This window comes from Rhodnius prolixus, unplaced genomic scaffold, assembly GCF_049639745.1.
Source record: "Rhodnius prolixus isolate KJV_2025 unplaced genomic scaffold, Rpr scaffold_5, whole genome shotgun sequence".
In the NCBI taxonomy this organism is placed as follows: domain Eukaryota; kingdom Metazoa; phylum Arthropoda; class Insecta; order Hemiptera; family Reduviidae; genus Rhodnius; species Rhodnius prolixus.
Window position 1 is genome coordinate 30,380,020 of NW_027411624.1, and position 21,287 is coordinate 30,401,306.

General features: G+C 34.5%; 1 protein-coding gene across 6 annotated transcripts in view; it reads left to right on the top strand.

Annotated features, from left to right (window-relative positions):
• Window positions 1–21,287, top strand: part of LOC141458565 (uncharacterized) — a 714,168-nt gene that overhangs the window by 499,303 nt on the left and 193,578 nt on the right. For all 6 annotated transcript variants that reach the window (XM_074136741.1, XM_074136740.1, XM_074136739.1 and 3 more), the window contains exon 2: window positions 3,474–3,682. In XM_074136741.1, coding sequence (XP_073992842.1) covers window positions 3,474–3,682 — 209 coding nt within the window. The remainder of the gene's footprint in view (window positions 1–3,473; window positions 3,683–21,287) is intronic.

Consider the following 21,287-nt stretch of genomic DNA (forward strand, 5'->3'; position numbering starts at 1 on the left):
TTCATTGGCCAAACAAATTTTATGCCATTTAATGGTGTTAATCTTTATTATTTGGGCAATTTATTATAAATATAAAAAGCTATGACTGAACCAAGTGCTTTGACACTTAAATTTAAAATAATATTTCAAAAAGTGGAGTTAATCGATTTGTGCAGTGAACGGCTTATATATTACTGTATTGCTTTGTATGTAAAAGTTTGCTACAATAACGCCGAAGAATTCTCCTAATATAATTTTTAAGAGAAATTTTTGAGGTACAAATCTACGAGTAAGTATAAGTTTATGTCAGAATAATTAGTAATACAAGGTTGAGAAGTTTTTAGCAGATTGCACATCTGACACAAATTTACGTAGTGCACAAATAACGTTTAAAGACAAAACGTTTTCGAAAAATATATATAATAATATTATGTATAATGTATAATATACATGTGATAGCTGAAAACTTATTTTACGATTCAGTTCCACCAGCAAGTTACAAGAGTACTGCTTCCCCATAGTAGCCCTGTTTTTACGTAGCGAATTACGTCAAAGAATGGTCTGCAAGCTACTTGATGACAGCAAGTAACATTTTAACGGTGGCAGTGGATGAGCTGACCTTTTTAAGCCAACGGCAGCGTCTGCAGATCCAAGTCAATCTGCAGTTCTACTGCGAATAGATAAAGAGAGTTCATAGTGACAGCAATTCCATTCAGAGTAGTGCGCCCCAGTATTAAATCTTTTGGTCCTTCAAGAAGGATGGTTGAGCGATGTGGCTGACAAATTTATCTTGAAAAAAAAAAAAAAGAAGTAAATTATAACTCTTACGAATCCTAAAAGAAATTCTGGACTGGGGGAAAGGTTTGCGATGGCTTGACCATGTACAGCGAATGAATGTAACCTGATTGATTTCCCAGGAAGAAGATGTACAGCGATATGGAGAAGCCAGAATACGATATGGAAGATGATCTCCGTGGGGCAGGTATGAGGAGACGGACTAAGAAAGTTTACGGAGAAGAATGGCAGACTCTCTCAGAAGAGGTTCAGGTCCCCTCTAGTTGTTAAGTTATTGATATATTTTAGTTGAAGTATGAAATAAGTGGTTTACAAAAGTTTGTAATGGAATACAAAAATTACGCAGTCTTGGAGTACAGAATTAATTATAGGCCTACAAATACAGTGCCTTATAAATATCGTATCGATAATCCAAACGATATTCATTAGCATTAGATTAATTTAGGAACAAACATCTAAAGTATTATTGTCTGTTAGTTGGAACGACTTTTAATTGTAATGTAGAACCTACCTCCTACAGGTTATGTTGGTGTATTATTATTTTGACCTGTAAAGTTTTAACACACATCTAAAACTTTTGACACTCAAATGATGGCTGTATTAGAAAGTTTTGAGCTTCCATAACTGTTATTAACATTTATATAAAATCACCTAGCTGCGATGTAAAAGCAACTGAAGAGTCATTTCAAATGCAAATCACATTTCGTCGGTGTCTTTCTCTCTATGAACCATTGTTTACAAGCACCCTTAAGGCAAAGCATGAATTCTCGCCTCCATCTCTCTGTGTTTCCTCTCTCCGATTGTGAGAGCGAATACTCCCTGGTACACCTCCCAACAGAGAAATGTTAGCATTCTTTACCTCTTAAACAACTTTATACTTCTCTTTATTTTGCGTTTAACCGTTAAGCCAGGAAGTTGAAAGGAATATTCCCTTTTCTCTAGGCTTTATCCTCGCTTCAGTGACTTTACTTCCGGAAGTCCGTACTGTAGAGCCGGATTCAAATAGCCAGATTTAGATATTTCTTTACGCGTTTGTTTGTTTGGTTTTTTTCGGGTTATGGTTTATTTTTTCCTTTCTATTTTGTAAACCTTTTGAAATGATTATTTTATTCTTACTTTTATGCAAATGGTTGGAGTTGTACTGCATCTGATTACATTAATAATTTTTATGAAGAAGAAATGTAAAAAAAAATATATACGTATATACTCTATATACTCGTATATACTCTTTTCTCATCTCTTAGGCTAAGTTAGTCGATTCCATGGTGGATTAAATTCATAGTTTTGGATGCCAGAGTTGTAGTTTTGAGAAAATCTATACAGGGTGAACCAGTAAGTAATGTCCATAGGCCTGCTGTGTGTAGTGGATCTTAAGTGGAGTTCAATTACGTATTGGCCAACTTCATATTTTCCACTGTTCTTGAGTGACGTCACTTTAAATTTTTTTTTTTTAAATCATTACTTTTTTTGCAATAAAAATGTTATTACTCAGAAAAGTTTAGTCCGAATTCGATTCTGATGACACGGTTAGAAAGACAGATAAATTTCCTAAAAATTGATACTATTTCAAAGCACACCTATTCTCCAAACAGCCTCAATCTTCCTCCGGAATCTGGGAAAATAAAAGTAATCGAAATTTTTAAGAAAACTCATTAGGCCCTTACGTGATCATTATCAGACGTAGGTGCTGGCACTTTTTATAAATGTTTCCTAGTTTAATGGGCTTTCAAACGGTATATAATTTTCCAGGATTCAGTTTATCTTTGTACGAAAAATTACGTTTGTTTTACAAGAAAACGTGTTCACGAGCACTCAACAGTGTTAGTTTATCAAGTTGTTTAATTCATTGAAAACTCTTTTAGATGGACCAATAGTCAATTTTTAAAGTAGGCTGTCTTAAAATAAGGAAGTCAAAGGTTACAAATTGCACAAAAAAAGTTGCGCAAAAATCTCAGCTCTCAATCCTTCCATTATAAACATAAGGTCACTGCCATCACTGGGCTGATAATTTAACGGATGTTACCTATCTTATGAGAAGAAACGGAGAGCCTCTGAGTATGTGAGCAAGGCCGAGTTCAGGAAACTTGTTTCTCTTTTTTATCCAGACGGAAGTAACGAGGGCCTTGTTTGGCTATGGAGTCCTTCGTGTTTGCCCTTCACTACTTCAAATATTTTGGCTTTCTTGAAAACATGATATAAAATTTTGAAAGACATGAATAAATGGTATTGACTGTTATAACGTTTATTAGGCTTTAAAAGCCTCGACAGTACAGTATTAATGCCTAATTTGTTGAAGTATAATTTATGGTGATCTAAAGTTACAAACAACTTTATCTATTTTAGTAACTGATAGACACAACACTCAGCGGAAGTGGGCAATATTCCCTTTTTTCAAAACTTAAATTATTCCTCTAAAGTAAGCCTCGGAATGTACTTCAACTACATTTAAACCAAAGCTATGAATTAAAACAAATTATAAAATACTAAAGGAAAAAACAAAAGCAGATAATATAGTTATTAAGTACAGATCCAAACTAAAAAATCCGACTACTTCAAATTCTAAAGCTTTTTGTCTTCTATATCCTCAAAATCGTGTAAGTTAGAAGATAACACTTGCATGATGTTTTAGACAGCTAGTCTACGATGTACGAGTATAATGTTGGTTAATATTATCTGATACCATGTTGTTTTGCTTGCAGATGCATCCAGTCTTGAAGGATTAGGTCTGAAATTAATCCCGGAAATGCCCCACAGAGGTGGTCGAGTTATGATGATCTGTTCCTACGATCTGGGCACATCGCCACTTTGCTATGTTAAATGGTACCGTGGTAATTTTGAATTCTACAGATATACACCCTCAGAAGATCCTCCACATAAACTGTTTCCATATCCAGGTGTTCACGTCAATGTAAGTAAAATGATAGAATTATTTATATTTGTAATAAGATTTTATTTATTAAATAATTATCGTAAAATGGCGCACAGCTATCTAACTCTATTCTAATTTGCCTTTGTTGATTACCCTAAAATATCTACTTTAAAAAAAAATATATCAAATATAGTTTAAATCGTTATTTCGTTACCTTTTTTGATTCTGCATTACATTAGAAGTGTGAAACGGGAAATATAATGTTCAAAACATGTTTTTTTTGGATATTTTTACGATATCAATTTTTATTGCATTATTCGATAGTTTATCAAATACCTATGGGAGAAAAATTAGTAAAAAAAATTTAAATAGTATTTTTCCTAGAAATAATTACCAAAAACGATTGGCTAATCTCATTGGCGAACGGGATGTGTGAAGTAGCTGATGACGTATGGCACCGAAAGCCACTCCCTAACCAATAAAAGCACAGTTATCCAGTACATAAAATGGTGCTCATTCACATTCATTCAATGATCTATATTTTACTTTCTTTTGCTCCTGGATAATATTTCATTAACTTTTTTGATTCTGCATTACATTAGAAGTGTGTAACCGGAAATATAATGTTCAAAACATGTTTTTTTTGGATATTTTTACGATATCAATTTTTATTGCATTATTCGATAGTTTATCAAATACCTATGGGAGAAAAATTAGTAAAAAGAATTTAAATAGTATTTTTCCTAGAAATAATTACCAAAAACGATTGGCTAATCTCATTGGCGAACGGGATGTGTGAAGTAGCTGATGACGTATGGCACCGTAAGCCACTCCCTAACCAATAAAAGCACAGTTATCCAGTACATAAAATGGTGCTTATTCACATTCATTCAATGATCTATATTTTACTTTCTTTTACTCCAGGAAAATATTTCATTAACTTTTTTGATTCTGCATTACATTAGAAGTGTGTAACGGGAAATATAATGTTCAAAACATGTTTTTTTTGGATATTTTTACGATATCAATTTTTATTGCATTATTCGATAGTTTATCAAATACCTATGGGAGAAAAATTAGTAAAAAAAATTTAAATAGTATTTTTCCTAGAAATAATTACCAAAAACGATTGGCTAATCTCATTGGCGAACGGGATGTGTGAAGTAGCTGATGACGTATGGCACCGTAAGCCACTCCCTAACCAATAAAAGCACAGTTATCCAGTACATAAAATGGTGCTTATTCACATTCATTCAATGATCTATATTTTACTTTCTTTTACTCCAGGAAAATATTTCATTAACTTTTTTGATTCTGCATTACATTAGAAGTGTGTAACCGGAAATATAATGTTCAAAACATGTTTTTTTTGGATATTTTTACGATATCAATTTTTATTGCATTATTCGATAGTTTATCAAATACCTATGGGAGAAAAATTAGTAAAAATAATTTAAATAGTATTTTTCCTAGAAATAATTACCAAAAACGATTGGCTAATCTCATTGGCGAACGGGATGTGTGAAGTAGCTGATGACGTATGGCACCGTAAGCCACTCCCTAACCAATAAAAGCACAGTTATCCAGTACATAAAATGGTGCTTATTCACATTCATTCAATGATCTATATTTTACTTTCTTTTACTCCAGGAAAATATTTCATTAACTTTTTTGATTCTGCATTACATTAGAAGTGTGTAACCGGAAATATAATGTTCAAAACATGTTTTTTTTTTTTATTTTTACGATATCAATTTTTATTGCATTATTCGATAGTTTATTAAATACCTATGGGAGAAAAATTAGTAAAAAAAATTTAAATAGTATTTTTCCTAGAAATAATTACCAAAAACGATTGGCTAATCTCATTGGCGAACGGGATGTGTGAAGTAGCTGATGACGTATGGCATCGTAAGCCACTCCCTAACCAATAAAAGCACAGTTATCCAGTACATAAAATGGTGCTTATTCACATTCATTCAATGATCTATATTTTACTTTCTTTTACTCCAGGAAAATATTTCATTAACTTTTTTGATTCTGCATTACATTAGAAGTGTGTAACCGGAAATATAATGTTCAAAACATGTTTTTTTTTTATATTTTTACGATATCAATTTTTATTGCATTATTCGATAGTTTATTAAATACCTATGGGAGAAAAATTAGTAAAAAAAATTTAAATAGTATTTTTCCTAGAAATAATTACCAAAAACGATTGGCTAATCTCATTGGCGAACGGGATGTGTGAAGTAGCTGATGACGTATGGCATCGTAAGCCACTCCCTAACCAATAAAAGCACAGTTATCCAGTACATAAAATGGTGCTCATTCACTTTCATTCAATGATCTATATTTTACTTTCTTTTGCTCCTGGATAATATTTCATTAACTTTTTTGATTCTGCATTACATTAGAAGAGTGTAACCGGAAATATAATGTTCAAAAAATGTTTTTTTTTGATATTTTTACGATATCAATTTTTATTGCATTATTCGATAGTTTATCAAATACCTATGGGAGAAAAATTAGTAAAAAAAATTTAAATAGTATTTTTCCTAGAAATAATTACCAAAAACGATTGGCTAATCTCATTGGCGAACGGGATGTGTGAAGTAGCTGATGACGTATGGCACCGTAAGCCACTCCCTAACCAATAAAAGCACAGTTATCCAGTACATAAAATGGTGCTCATTCACTTTCATTCAATGATCTATATTTTACTTTCTTTTACTCCAGGAAAATATTTCATTAACTTTTTTGATTCTGCATTACATTAGAAGTGTGTAACCGGAAATATAATGTTCAAAACATGTTTTTTTTTTATATTTTTACGATATCAATTTTTATTGCATTATTCGATAGTTTATCAAATACCTATGGGAGAAAAATTAGTAAAAAAGATTTAAATAGTATTTTTTCTAGAAATAATTACCAAAAACGATTGGCTAATCTCATTGGCGAACGGGATGTGTGAAGTAGGCGGACTGTAGCTGATGACTCTCCCTCACCAATAAAAGCACAGTTATCCAGTACATAAAATGGTGCTCTTTTACTTTCAATGATCTAGATTTTACTTTCTTCTACTTCAGGAAAATATTTCGTTAACTTTTTTGATTTATATCGAGTTTGGGGACGTTTCAGTGGCCACCTCGTTCATCGAATTTGACACCTATGAAATATTTCATTTGGGGATACCTGAAAAACAAGGTGTTCAAACCAAAATTGGACCATTCATTTCATAACTATAGTTATGAAATGAATTATAGTTATAATACATTGATAGTTAATTTATGATTAGAATGAATCCTATGTTAATTATTAAATGTTAAGTGTTCGGTTCGTTACCTCACTTTATCCTCACGCTACCTTACATTTACATAAATAATCAAAGCACTACTACATACATTTATTCTTAACTCTCTATTACACATATTCACAGCCCCAGCACAATGCATCCTTGTTTGAGGCGATCTTGAGGAGAAGGTCCAACTCTATTCTAATTCTAATTTTGGATATTAAATAACACTAACATTACCCATGAAACCAGACAAACAGCATTTTGATTTCACTTTCGAAGTTAATCTGAATAGATTTGATGAAGAAAAATAGTTTTTATTTTCAAAGTGAATACTAGCTAAAACTGCACAAAATTAACTTATCCAAAAAATATTTGGGTTTATCTGTATTTTTTTAAAGGAAAACTGAATCATTTTTGGATCTTTGTAATGAAGTTTGCAATTATTCGGAACTTTATTTTGAGTTAAAGTATCATATAAATATATATATTATTTTTATAATACATTGCGTTATTTACAATTTGTGTAATATAATATACAATAAGTAAATAGGGAGAATGAAGGATAAATGGATGCGTGAAAGGCAGGAGGAAAGAAACTGCCCAGCGGTAGCACTCTCTGCAGGATATGATTTTTAGGCCTTCAGACTGCGAGGAAGTCGCGAGGCCACTGGCGATTCAGTCGGCGAGCAGGATTAGGGATGTCAGAGGAGGCGAGAGACTGTACAAGAGGATTAGAGGTAGTCGAAAGAGTAGTATGGAATTTTTGGTATTTAGTCATGGCGTGTTGGTCTATGAAGGGAATGTTGAGGTCTTGGTGAAGAGTGAGGTTAGTCACCGTAGAATGGAGCGTCAGCTATCTGTCGGCAGTAGTTTTGATTGAGATGTCCTGTACTGTCCGTATGTTTGTAGGTTTAGCTGAACCCCACAGCTCTAGTCCGTAACTCCACATAGGTTTGTGGTATTAAACGTTTCAGTTCAATGGGCAATTTAGAGCGTCGTCCAAGTAGTCTGAAAAAGCAGTTTCGCACGTTTCGTCATTGCTTGTCTTTTAAGTCTAGTGTGTGGGTTCCTAGTGAGTCGTTTGTCTATGTAGAGCCCAAGGTAGCGCTCCAGATCTGTACAAGGAAGAGGATTGCTGTTGAAGAGACAGGTGGACTGGAGCCCCGCCGGAGAGTGAACGTGGCGTGCTGTCATTTCTGTGGTTTGAACTGGTGCAAGAAGAGCAGGAGGAGAGAATAAACAAAAATAAATAATATAATAATTATCTTTAAAAAAAATTAAAAATACTAAATTAGTATTAATGGTACTTTGGTTTGAAATTGGATTGCTTCTCCTATTTTAAATATAAAATTATTGTTTTTTTTTGCATTTCATTTTTTACTAAGAATTTTCTTGGCGTTATCTTTAATAAAATACCAAAAATATAAAGGTACTTCTGCGTTCTGGAAAAAAAAAATTAATTTGAGATCAAAGTTATCTCCAAGAGAGTGAAGTGGACAAAGGAGCACATTTAATTGAAAATTATAAAAAATAAGTGGTAAGAAAAAGGTCATGAGAGGGTTTACTTCAGATGAGAGATGTGGGTGTAAAGAAAGAAAAATAATTATGAAGAACTAGTTGCAAAAGAAAGAAATAAAAATGTAGATTCAGATTAAAGTAGAGGAGATTGTCGGTCTATCGTTAAGTGCATTCTGTTCCTAAATTATAACATGTCAAGTGCCACAGCCTTCTTTTTATAATATCTTCTAAACAGATATAGATATAATGTTTAGTTAGTTTCGACATAGAACTGACTCTCTCTGCATAGAGTGGTAGAAGTGTGGTTTGGCTATAAATAATCTCTCGAATTTCTGCACGAGGCAAACTATTCATGTATGCGAACCGCGTACACCCTAAAATATATTTCTGTATCCTTGAATGGGGTGAAGGGGCGGAAAAAAAAAACACTTTTCAAAACAATTACCAACACTTGTACACATTTTGCACTATTATTATTGTTATGAAGGCTGTGGCAATGGTTGGGTTGGCATTACTGCTTCTGGGCTCTCGTATTGTCTGTGGGGTGGGTACAGTTTATGGCGCATTAAGAGAAATTTTAAGTGAGAGGGGAACTATTTATTTTTTTAAATTATTATTTCCAACAGTTTTATACCCAACTGTTGTGTTAATGTGCTGCCCTTTGAGTGGTGCTTTGAACTAGTTACACATTAAGGGTACAACTCTGGAAAAAAATAAAATAAAGCTAACCCCAAAAAGATAGATCATTTATGAGTTGTCAACTAGCCTTTTGCTATATATTGTTTTATATGGCTGCATTTGACAAGTTGCCAACAACATATTCAATCTTCTTATTCGGTTAGAGCAGTTTTTCTCAAAGTAGGCGATAACGCCACCTTGAGGAGGCTTACAGAGAGGCGGTAAAGGGGTCCAGAGAAAATTAGGGGGATGTTGAAGCGGTTTAGAAGAGTATCGATGGATTATTTGTGTTTTTCTAATATTTTAAACTAAAATCAAAACCTGCCTACTACAATACATCGATTATTTAGTCGCTTTTTCGCTAATTTTGGGCTACAAAAGCCAATCCCCGCAATTGTACCCTGGATTGTGGTCGAATGTTCAACGATTCTTTTTGATAGCATTCCCATCTTCGTATTTGAGTAAACGTGGATTTAGTGCTATGGTAACGCTGCTAACTAGAAAGAGAAATCGTTTACATGTTACCGAACGCGGTGACTTGCCAGCTGTTTTTTGGAGTAAATTCGACCCTGATATTAACCGAACTTGTTAAAAATCATCAGATTCATCCTTCACATTAGATTAGTTTTAAAATTTAAATTTAAATGTACAGTTACTGCGACCTATTTGGTCATACGGCATCGAAGTATGGGGATCGACTAAGCGTTCCAACTCACAGGCATTACAGTCAAAAATACTTCGAAAACTTCTTAAAGCTCTATGTATCTAACCTCACTATCCATAATGACCTCAAAATCCCTTTCACTACAGATATTGCTAAAACTCGTTTCTTCAAGTTTCATTCCTCTACAGCAGCTCATCGTAACCCTCTCATAGAACACCTATCTTCTCCACATTACCAGGTAATCCTCTAAGGAGATTGAAGAGAAGATGGCCTCGTGATCTTCTCTTATCGTGAGAACAAAGCACGTTACTGGAGTGGCACCACTGGGTGCCTTCTCCACTCGTGATTTTCTTTTATTTTTTTTATCAGGTACCATATTTGCTTGTTGCAACAAAATAACTCAAAATTCTGAAGTCAAGTTGTTTTACCGGAAATAACTGCTAAGAAATAAAGTAAGTAAAAAAAATAACTGAATAAACTATAAAGAAAAATTGTTCAACAACTCGCACACAGCTCAGACTTGATATTTTAGTGAGTAAAACTCTTACAGAACCTGATTGTAACTTAGCATCAACAGAAAATGCCAATTTATAACTAATTTTGTGATTAAAAAAGAAGGCCCTAATTATTTAATTCAAACTTAGTGAACTCACGAGTGGTTCGATAACCTTTTTTTTGGAAAAACAATTACCCAGGAAAATCCAATGTAGGGTACTCAATGGTAAAAGATGGTGGGTGAAATTTCTGCTAAATTGTTAGGAGTTTTTTGGAATTCCTATCTATTTTAGTAATTTATATTCGGCATACAAATACAAACTATAAGCCTTCTCTACTCATGATTTTCTTCTATTTCTTGTTTCTTTTACCATATTTGCTTGTTGCAACAACTGTTGCAGTGGTAAATTGCAGTAAAAGATTAAAAAAAAATAAATAAAATGTTTGTTTTAATTTAAATAAAAGTTTTTCTAAATATTATTTATAAAGTTGCCGTTTAATTGCTCTCATTAGAACAGTCTCCTTTAAAAATATAAGTTCGAACTCAGAAACAGGATAAGACTCATACGGCACGCTATAATTAAATTAAAGTAATGATTGCGATTGTGGTTTTTAAGATGTAGTAAAGCCAAAACATTTTAGGGTGCGCTAGAAAATAATTGATTCTCAAAGTGGGGCGCGGTAGACGAAATAAAATTGAGAACCACTGGGTTAGAGTTTAGACAAAGAAAAAAGGCACGTTAAAATAAATACTGTGCTTTGATAGGGCAAATTAAATTGGAAAAATTGGGCTATCCCTCCTCATTAATGAGCTTTCAGTAAGTAATTTGTAATATAAAACACCATTTATCTAGGTCGAATTCTCAGATTGGTTCATTTTGTGAGAATCGCTCATTATTTGCCTTCATCCCCCTGTGAATTTGAATAAGAAATCGCTATTTCGAACTGAAATAGTGTAAATAATCCCTTATTTGAATTGTTTACTTTTAAAATTATTCCAGTCTTTCAAAAAATTTTCAATAATAAAATGTCTTTTTAAGCTGAACAAAAAAATCTATTACAAACTACACTCGCTTTACTACAGGAAGCCGTCTAGAATAAGCGTAATGCAGGACAATATTCTATAATGCCTCTAAAAACATCCCTGTTATAGCACAGTGCGTTTGGAATTGCAATTTAAAATGCTATAGAATAAACAAGTCATGCGTGAAATACATTATTATCTTGGTAATATCTTTGCCAGTTTCGGCTTTATTACAATTTACTCAAAACCCTTTTCCTAGTTAACTAGCGCTATATATTAAACGACTATTTTCTTTTTTGCAAATATCTGCATATAAATTGTTTCGTTTAAATATATAGCTACACAAAATATTTTTTGCCTCAATTCTTAAGTTGGTATTCATTCATATATTTTTTTGCCTTACCCTTTCTTTGATTCTTTACTTCTCAGATTGGTTCATTTTGTGAGAATCGCTCATTATTTGCCTTCATCCCACTGTGAATTTGAATAAGAAAGCTTTTATTCTCTAACGGAACAAATTACTTCTTCAGCATACGATTGTCGAAAACTTCTTCAGCGAACTGTTGTCCTTGAAAGCATTAGTTTCCTCTTGAATCATCTCCTATTTGTACACATCAAATGTCTATTTCCGAGTAGGGGCCACAAGGAAATTTACTGCGGCTGGCTACGAAAATTCGACAAGATTTTTAAAAAAATAAATAAATACATTCATGTTGAATATATATATTGGTTTCGTGACCAATACGCGACAAGCCCTGAAGAAGACAATGTATTTGTGGAAACGTTGGCAAAAAAGACGAGTTTTTGTTTTTATTTCTGGACCGATTCCCTCGCTAATTTGAACTCTTAATTTACATTCATATTGATTGATGGCAACAGTTAACGTAAGCTTCAAACTTAAGATATGCATACCACGAGACGTAGATCATCTGGATATTATGTCACAAATCCATCAGGGAATGTGTCATTTCTTCCTAGATACTTTTCGATCTTAAAATACACAAACTCCCTCATATCCCCAACAACGTAAGATGCTTTTTTATAGGGCTTGTTGTAATTGAAGTGTGCGATCATTTATGTCCAACATTATTATTATGTACATTATTTTGTTAAATTTTCAGATTAGCCGTCGTCTTCTTTAGCAGTCATTCTTTTTAAAACCAGGTATTTCGTGCTTTGTTAATACAACTTCTTGATTCTCATTAATTGCTCCTTCTGGATCTTCCGCTCGAGGAGAGAGGGAAAAGTACCAGGGATATACCAGGGAAAAGTACTAGAAGCGATATGGGCACTTGCCCGGGTGCTGACGTCAGCCCTAGTAAAGACAAGTAATAATTTTAATGTGGTTTAGACCCGGGGTCCCCAAACTACGGCCCGCGGGCCAGATGCGGCCCCCTGAGGACATTCATCCGGCTCCCGCCGCACTTCCGGAAGGGGCATCTCTTTCATTGGTGGTCAGTGAGAGGAGTGGCGGTGCGGCAAAGCGCTGCGTCGCTCATATACAGTACTACTTCCGTGACGCGTCACGGCTCCGAAAACAGTGTAAAATAACAAAAATAACAGCAGAAGTAGGAAGAAAGGCAAAGCACTATAACTAAACCGGACATTGACCATCTCATTAGCCAAAAGCAGGCCCATAGTTCCCACAGGAATACTGGGCAGTTTGTTGATTTAAATTAACTTTTCTTTATTTAAAATATTCTGTTTGTTTCCGTTTTGTTTTTTTTACTTTAAAATAGTTCGTTTTATAGTCCGGTCCTCCATCGGTCTGAGGGACAGTGAACTGGCTTCCTGTGTAAAAAGTTTGGGGACCCCTGGCTTAGATATTAAAATTGATTAGACTTAATGAAGGGCCCAGAAATAGTTTTTAATATGCATATTACTTAAAATCTTTTATTTAAAAATATAATGTGCCTTTGATTCTTCTCAATAAAGTTTAATTTTTCTAATGCAATATTAAAAAGACATTGAAGTCATGTCTGCTTGAAAATGGGAAAGATTTTTTGAGTTCTTTGACACGTTATTTACTAAAAGCAGATTATATCAAGGAATTAGAAGTAAGAAGTCTTCATTCTAAAATGGAGAGAAAAATCAGTTTACAAATTTAATTAAAGGGAATATTTTACTCCAGAGATAAGGAAACAAAATTGAACTAAATCAACAACAACCTTTCCAAAGGTTAATTACTTGGAACAAATCTATAAAGGAGACCAAAAAGTAAGAAAGAAAATAATGGTTCGACAACATCTCTAATGAAATTAGGCAAAAAACAAAGTTCCTTTACTTTGTTACAGATTAGTAGTTCTTAGGCGCCATGTTTTTGTCGTGACCTCTTCTAGAAGTCTTCTACTATTTCTTCTTTGAAGTTTTCTTCATTTTCAAATAAGTTAAATTCCCTCAAGGATCTTCTCAGATATTTCTCTCTCTTTTCAACAATTTGACTGAACAAGCTTCGAATTACCCTTTGAAATTATTGAAAAAATACTTTATAATGATAGCTTGGTTTTTAAAAATAATAATAATTATTATTATTACTAATTCAGGGACTCTCCTGTCTAGTAAATAATTGCTTTCTTGAACAATATCTATTCTCCTCTTGTTTCTTTTTCACTCTCTTCATTTATTTACAACTAACTGTCTATTGGCAACAAGTAAATATGATTACAAACAGTACATGAGTCGGCTAACTTAGGATACGATGAAGTGAATTCAAAGGATCCCCTTGTCTACCACGCGATCTTGTGAACGTGATGAGCAGTTTGTAGCGTTGGAACAGTTTAGTTTAGAAATTTAGTGCAACGGGATTTGGCTAGGCCAAGAACAAAAGGAATTATTAAGGTCTGTCTGGGATAGTCTGATGGCCAAATTGTGTGTTAACGATGGAATGATGGATTTTCAGTTGAAGAGTTCGGAAGCTGTTGAATTTTTTTGTTGAAATCTTTTATTGAAATTCACAACTGCAACTGTTGCAACAAGCAAATGTGATGTAAGATAACAATTTCGTGAATATGATCGGAGAAGGCACTCAGTGGTGTCACTTCAATAACGTGCTCTTACTATAGCTGCTCTTATGGCGAGAGTAGGTCGCGGGGCCATCTTCTCTTCAATCTCCTTGGAGGATTACATGGTAATGTAGAAGAAGATAGGTATTCTATGAGAGGGTTAGGTTGAGCTGATGTAGAGGAATGAAATTTTAAGAAACGAGTTTTAGCAAGATCTTTACCGAAAGGGATTTTGAGATCATTATGGATGGTGAGATTAGAAATAAAGAACGGAGCGTTAAGTAGTTTTCCTATGATTTTTGACTGTAATTTCTGGAGTTGAAAAATTTAAAAATGAGTTTAACCCTTTTTTAAGAATTTATGCGCTAAATCGAAGATTCTTAGATTATCCACTCAAGTTTACTGCTTTGTTATGCGTCACTTAAATTTAAGCATTGCTTGTAGATTTACAAAATTACTTAGAAAATTTCCTTCTCTAGATCGCCACTGAATCTTTGCTAAATTTCTAGCTAAATTCGAAACTAACAGTTAGCATACAGTGATACACACCACTGCCATCTGAACTACACAGAAAGCTTACTGTTCCTTTCAAGTGAATTTAAATAATTCAAATATTGGGTGTTGAAATGATTACTCGACAAACGTTCAAAACTGACTCTGACAAACAAACGAACACTATATATTGCTCTACTTGCCCCAATATGGACGTACGGAATACAGCTCTACGGAAGCGCCAAAAAAATCGAACATTAACCGACTTCAGTCTAAAATTCTAAGAACAATAGTTAACGCTCCATTCTACGTCTCCAATCATACTATACACTCAGATCTAAATATTCCTCTCGTTTCTGGAAATACCCCAATCTCGCTGCACAAAACTCCATTCAAATCTACACAGTCATTACAGCCCTCTGATCCACAACATGTCTACTACAACACTTCCTTCAAATCCTCAACGTAGACTAAAGCGGCTGTGGCCAAGCGATCATCTCAACATTTAACGCCGATCTCCTACGATGGTTGCTGTGTAAGCTTGCCAATCTGGCGAACTAACAGCTTCCATCACTGGATAGTCATCGTTCACTTCACTCACGCCCTTGGCGCATATGTATGTGCGCGTAAGTGCATGTGTATTTGTGCTATCCTTAACTCTTATTCTTTTGCTTGTTGCATTGGATAGAGTTGCAAATATCTTGGCCCCCATGTTGATGCTACGTTTTATGTTTACATATATTTATTCTAAATTGACATGGAAATTCTGTTTGTCCTCAATTTCGCAAAATATTGCTACAGATTACTCTATAGTTATTAGTATCACTTGATTCACAAGTATTTGTAAAGCAGGATGAAACGCTATTTGTCCAGGCAAATCCTGGATATCTAATGATAGTTAACACTTCATAACTGCCATTCAAGAACTTTCATGATTGCTTTTCCTTTTGTAAAATATTACGGTAAAGACAAGGAAGGTATTTCATTATCCCTTATTGCAGATGATATTTTAGTGAATACCTGTAGGGCATTGGCTGATAAGGTTATTAGGCAACTTAATCAATGTACAGAATATTGAGAAAGGGGAATGTCAAAATTAATGTAGAGAGAGAACAAATAAAATCATAGCTGTTTGGTAGACAGTTAATTCAGTGAAGTTCAACGGTAACTTCATTATACTTCACATTAGGCAGGCGATTGATTTTCGCCCACACATTTAGCGATCAATGTCAGCAAGATGAAGCAATAATTGTCAGAGATTTCTACTGATAGAGAAGACGGTTAACACTAAGTTTTGCATTGATTTAGCCTATGCTGACTTACGCAACGGCATCCCTGGGGTTTTGGCAGGTTGTGGTAAACTCAAAATGAATATCATAAGGCTAGCAACGTTGCCCTTAAATTGTTTTTCTCTTATTTCTTCCTCCATGAAGTTAACTCATACTGCAATAGTATTACATTATGTAAAGCAAATTACAAGAGCTTTCTTTGAGTAAAACTAAGTTTATACAAGTCTGTGATTTTGTGCCCATTGTAGTGCGCATGTTTGTTGAATCCCTGACCGGTTTCAGACTTACAAGAGATCATCTGAGGTAGATTAATAAATTTGCTGTAGAGATTTCGACTGCACCTTCGTTACCGTCTTGCGAAACACTCGCTGAATCTTTAGTGTAATCAAAATCTCTACACCAAACTGATAAATTTACCTCTCATGATGGATGTAAGTCCTAAACCGGTCTGGGATACAATAAACAAGATTACTACTGCCAACCTAACTTCACATTTTCATCTAAATCTGTATTTACATATTATTTGAATTACCTGTATACTGCATAGAGTTTGTTTTATTTTATATTTTAATTTATTTATTTAATAATTTGTGAAGCCTTAGGGCCTACAAATGGGTACAGTACAGATTGTTACAAAATATTAAAGAAAGATACAATTAAGAGATAAACATTTCAAGAAACAAATAGTATACATTTCAACAAACTAATAAATGACAATAAACTTAAATAAAAAAAATTGTATGAAATCAAACACATCAACAAAAGTTTAAACTAATTACACAAAAAATAATTTTATAGCAGTTGTAAATCAATCTTTTTCTTTTCTTCTTATTAAATTATTATTATTATTTTTTAATGATTTAAGGCGCGTCAACATCTAAGGTTATTGGCGCCCGGAGCTTTTTTCTGTGCACTGCCGGCCTCCGGATAGCACTGTCCATCACCGGACAGTGAGCTGTAAGAAGCTCCTAGGAAGAGAAAATCTAAGGGTCAGCAACTGGATTCGAACCCGGGACCTCCGTATTATTATTATTATTATTATTATTTTTTTTTTTCCGGCGCATCGACGTCTGTGGCCATTAGCGCCAACTACACATTTTCTTTTCTTATTCAAAGGCCACTAGAGCTGGGAAGGTACCCTATTGTCCTATCTGGCTGCCACACACATATCTTGCTCAGCAAGGCAGGGTGGAGCCTAGGCAAACGGAAGCAGACCGCGCTCCCCTCTTACATCACCGGTCTAGCCGACGAAGGGGAATGCGGTATCGCTGATGGTACCATCCCTTATGTTAGTTGACATTTTCTAAAATTCATGCAATTAAAAGTACTTTTGGTTTTACTTTAACAATTATAAACATGTGTGTAAGACTTATATAATAGTATATGACATTGTAACAACGACTTAATCTAGTTCATGTATATAGTCTATCCTAAGGAGGCTATTTCGTAGAATCTAACTCAAGTGTGCAGTACTTTTAACAAATGTTCCTGCACACTCTAAAAGTGGAACCCAATCCTAAATGAATTTAAACCTAAGGGGGGGTTGAAATACTTTTATAAATTTCTTTCAACCCCGGATTAAAAGCCTAAATCTAACAGTCATACCAACATTCTCGCAATAAATACACGTACACTGATAAAATCATTCATGCTAATAAATACGTTCACGCTAATAAATACATTCACGCCTATAAATACATTTACATCAATAGCAATCTCGCAAATAAATACTTTCACGCCAATAAATACATTCACGCTATTAAAAACAATATACTACTCATTCACACAAGGGGAAAGTACTCGATATTCCTTTCCCCTTTAAAAGAACTAAACTACAAACTAACCTAATCTATACCTAAATTTTATTATAATAATTTATATTTTTTAAGAAATCAAATAGCCGCCTTACATAAGAACCCTCTTGGAGAATTGCGCGCTGGTCATGTGGCAGGCCTGCTCTTTCTCTTTGGCTCTACGCAGTGCCTGACACCCTTCCAACACGTGCGACACTGTCAGCCTTTCTCGGCATCGAGTATTATTATTATTATTATTATTATTATCCTTATTATTATTGATAATAAATGATTTTACTTTAAACATCATACAGTTTGTAAAAATATTCATAGATAATAATGGAGTTAAGCAAAAAAATACGTGAGATTTAGTTGTCAGAATGCGGACGGATAAACAGTTAACGGTGAACTTTGTCTTGTTTGTTTGCACTTTAAATAATTCCAAAGCTCATGACTCCCCAAGTTAAGTCCTGATAAAGTATTACTAGCTTCATTTACAGAAAGGCTGTAGGGGGAGTTGAAATGGTGGTACCCTCTGCCTTCTTCTGCGCCATTATTTTACACGGAAGCCTATGTAATATTCACGCCTAATAGAACGATGATAACCCGAAACTTTTGTACACAGTTAGTACGTAAAACAAAATGGATAACTGGTTAAACTGTTTGGAATGAAGGAAATCTCAATCTATCTCTGTCTCTTTCTAATATTCAACTTCCTGATATCACTATACGAGCCGAGCCCTTGCGGGGGATACCATAATATCGTATGTACCATGGATGTTAATAAAAACAATCAGAACCCTTCACAGCTCAATTTAATCTTGAAAGTGTTCCTGAGGCTTCGAGTTGAATTGATTTCAGGAAAATAGATGAATAAAGAAACAAATTAAAATAAAAAAAAATTTAAAACAAAAAGCGGAAACCGAATTGATAGTGAGATCAATGTTGATAATGTTGAATAAAAGGATATTTAAAAGAATCTGCCGAATAAAAGATTATCAGTCAGCGAACACTCTAATCATCTCTTTAACACTGAGAAATTCATTTCACCAGACTGCCAGTCTCTTTCATTTCCCCCTACAAGAGTAGAGATATTCTTGTGAAAAAAAGTCACAGCTGACAAAATTTATTATTCAAGATGAGCACCTAGAAAAAAAGAAGGTGTTGAAATAAACCTCCTTCAACATCTTGCTTTTTATGATGTTGACGTAAATATCTTGACTTCCTGCTAAAGCGGTAGTAAAAGGTTTTCTTCTGAGTTATAAATAATAAACCATGTATGAAAACATTTTTGTTTTCTTTTATTTCAATTGCTGTTTAGTTATTTTATTTTTAGTGCAGTTCTGTTGCACAACCTGCGGTCCTGGCAGAATCATATATCCCGAATAATCTGAGATTGTCAAAACATTAAGATCAATCAGATTTCAATCAAGAGATATCGTGAAACATGTATTTATATCTGACTGCCAAATATGAGCAAGTATGGTGATGATTGCCAATTTCCGAAATTATGATTTAGATACAGGAAATTGCAAATACACTTCTAGAACATTTATCCTTGGTTACGAGTTAGTCGGTAAGTTAGTTGGTGTTTCCGATCCATCAATAATATTGTAAAGTTTTTGTCCTTTTTAACTAAGAAAGAACTTTACTTACACAACTAGTGCCTGCCACTAGTTAATTTAAATAATATGTGGGTTTGATTAAATAATAAAACTCGCTAAATTTGTAAGTAATAACCTGATTTATTAACAAATTACCTTTACTATCATTAACATTTACTAGCAACTAACGCTATTTATTACAGTCACCATTTACAACAGTCACAACAGTTTACTGTTACTTACTCACTACGTAACGCCACAAAACTGTTCCACGACTGACCCCTGGTCCGCACTGCACCGAATTGCACTAGTCTCAGCTGCACTAACACAGCTCTACTCATCAACTGATTAATTGCCCAACTAGCTATCTCTGAAGCACTCCGCAACACTGACTCTCTCAAACTGTCACTTCCAAAGTGTCTCTCCAAACTAACGTCTCTCCAAGACTCACTCAAAAATAACTGATTAAAACTGATTAACAACTGACTTCTCCAGCTGTGTCTGCCTCCTTTAAACTGTGACTGCCCCACTCTGTCTGTGTCACGCCTACCGGCCGGTCATTGGCTGAGGAAAACACATACTGCCACCACCCCAATTGGGGCCGCCCTCCTTCAACCTTCTGTCACACTCCAACTCCGCCTGTCTTGCTCCCACCTGCCGCTCATTGGCTGGAAAACACATACTGCCACATTCACAACGGAGGGCCGCCTCCTCCAATTCTCTGTCTCTCTCCAACTCCGTCTGTCTCACTCTCACCTGTTAATCACTGGCTGGGAAAACACATATGCTACCACCCCAACTGTCTCTTAGCTGGCTTTTACACAGCGGTGGACCATTACAGTCTACGGTCACTAAAATCTTTGAACAATCTAGCCCCTTTCCTTTCTAGTTCAGGTAGAGACCGGCCCTTTTGTCTACACAGTGGTGGCCTGTTACCGGCTTTGGTCGCTTAACCCCTAGAACAATCTAGGCCTTTCTTTTCTCCTCAGGTAGAGACCGCCCTTATGTTCACACAGTGGTGGCCTGTTACCGACTTTGGTCGCTCAACCCCTAGAACAATCTAGGCCTTTCTTCTCTGCCCAGGTCAACTTCGTTACAATATGTTTTAATGGTTGTTGTGTCTTTCACAAGATACCATAAGAAGGAAAAATGCATTTTTACAATGAGCATTGGTGAGAATATGAATCCAATTCGTAAAGTATTAGTAAAATTAAAAAGAAATCTAATGGAAATTAGCAAGTATAAAAATGCATCAAAACACGCTGAGAAAAACTAAATACTTTTGCTTTTTGTGATTAAAAAAGGCAATCCACTTACTTCTTCCCTTTCTTATCGTTCTGCAAGATCCACAGACATCAAGCTAATGGACGATAACTTAATCAGAAAGGCGGCCAATCTAACAGATTATAACTTCATAAAATTATCTGAAACCAATAAGAAAAATCTTTTAAAGCACTAAAGGTTAATTAAAAAGCTATTTTCATTGAATAATTATAATAAATTAGGTGCTCTAATCTCATGAATTCTCTCTGCTAACTCTCTTCAATTTATATTTATAATAAAGGTACTTACATCTGAAAAAAAAAGTATCCTATAATAAATATTAGGGCTATACAGGCTGTTCATTTTAAGACGGCTCAAATGCATTTCATGCTTAAACAGTAAATCTGAGCAAAAAATAGTAGAGGTAAAATTTGTTGCCCGTCACCTCTAGTTTCAGAATATGGGACTTTATTTTAGATTCCTGCCCACATACGCGGCTGACGCGCGACCAAAAGTGAGGG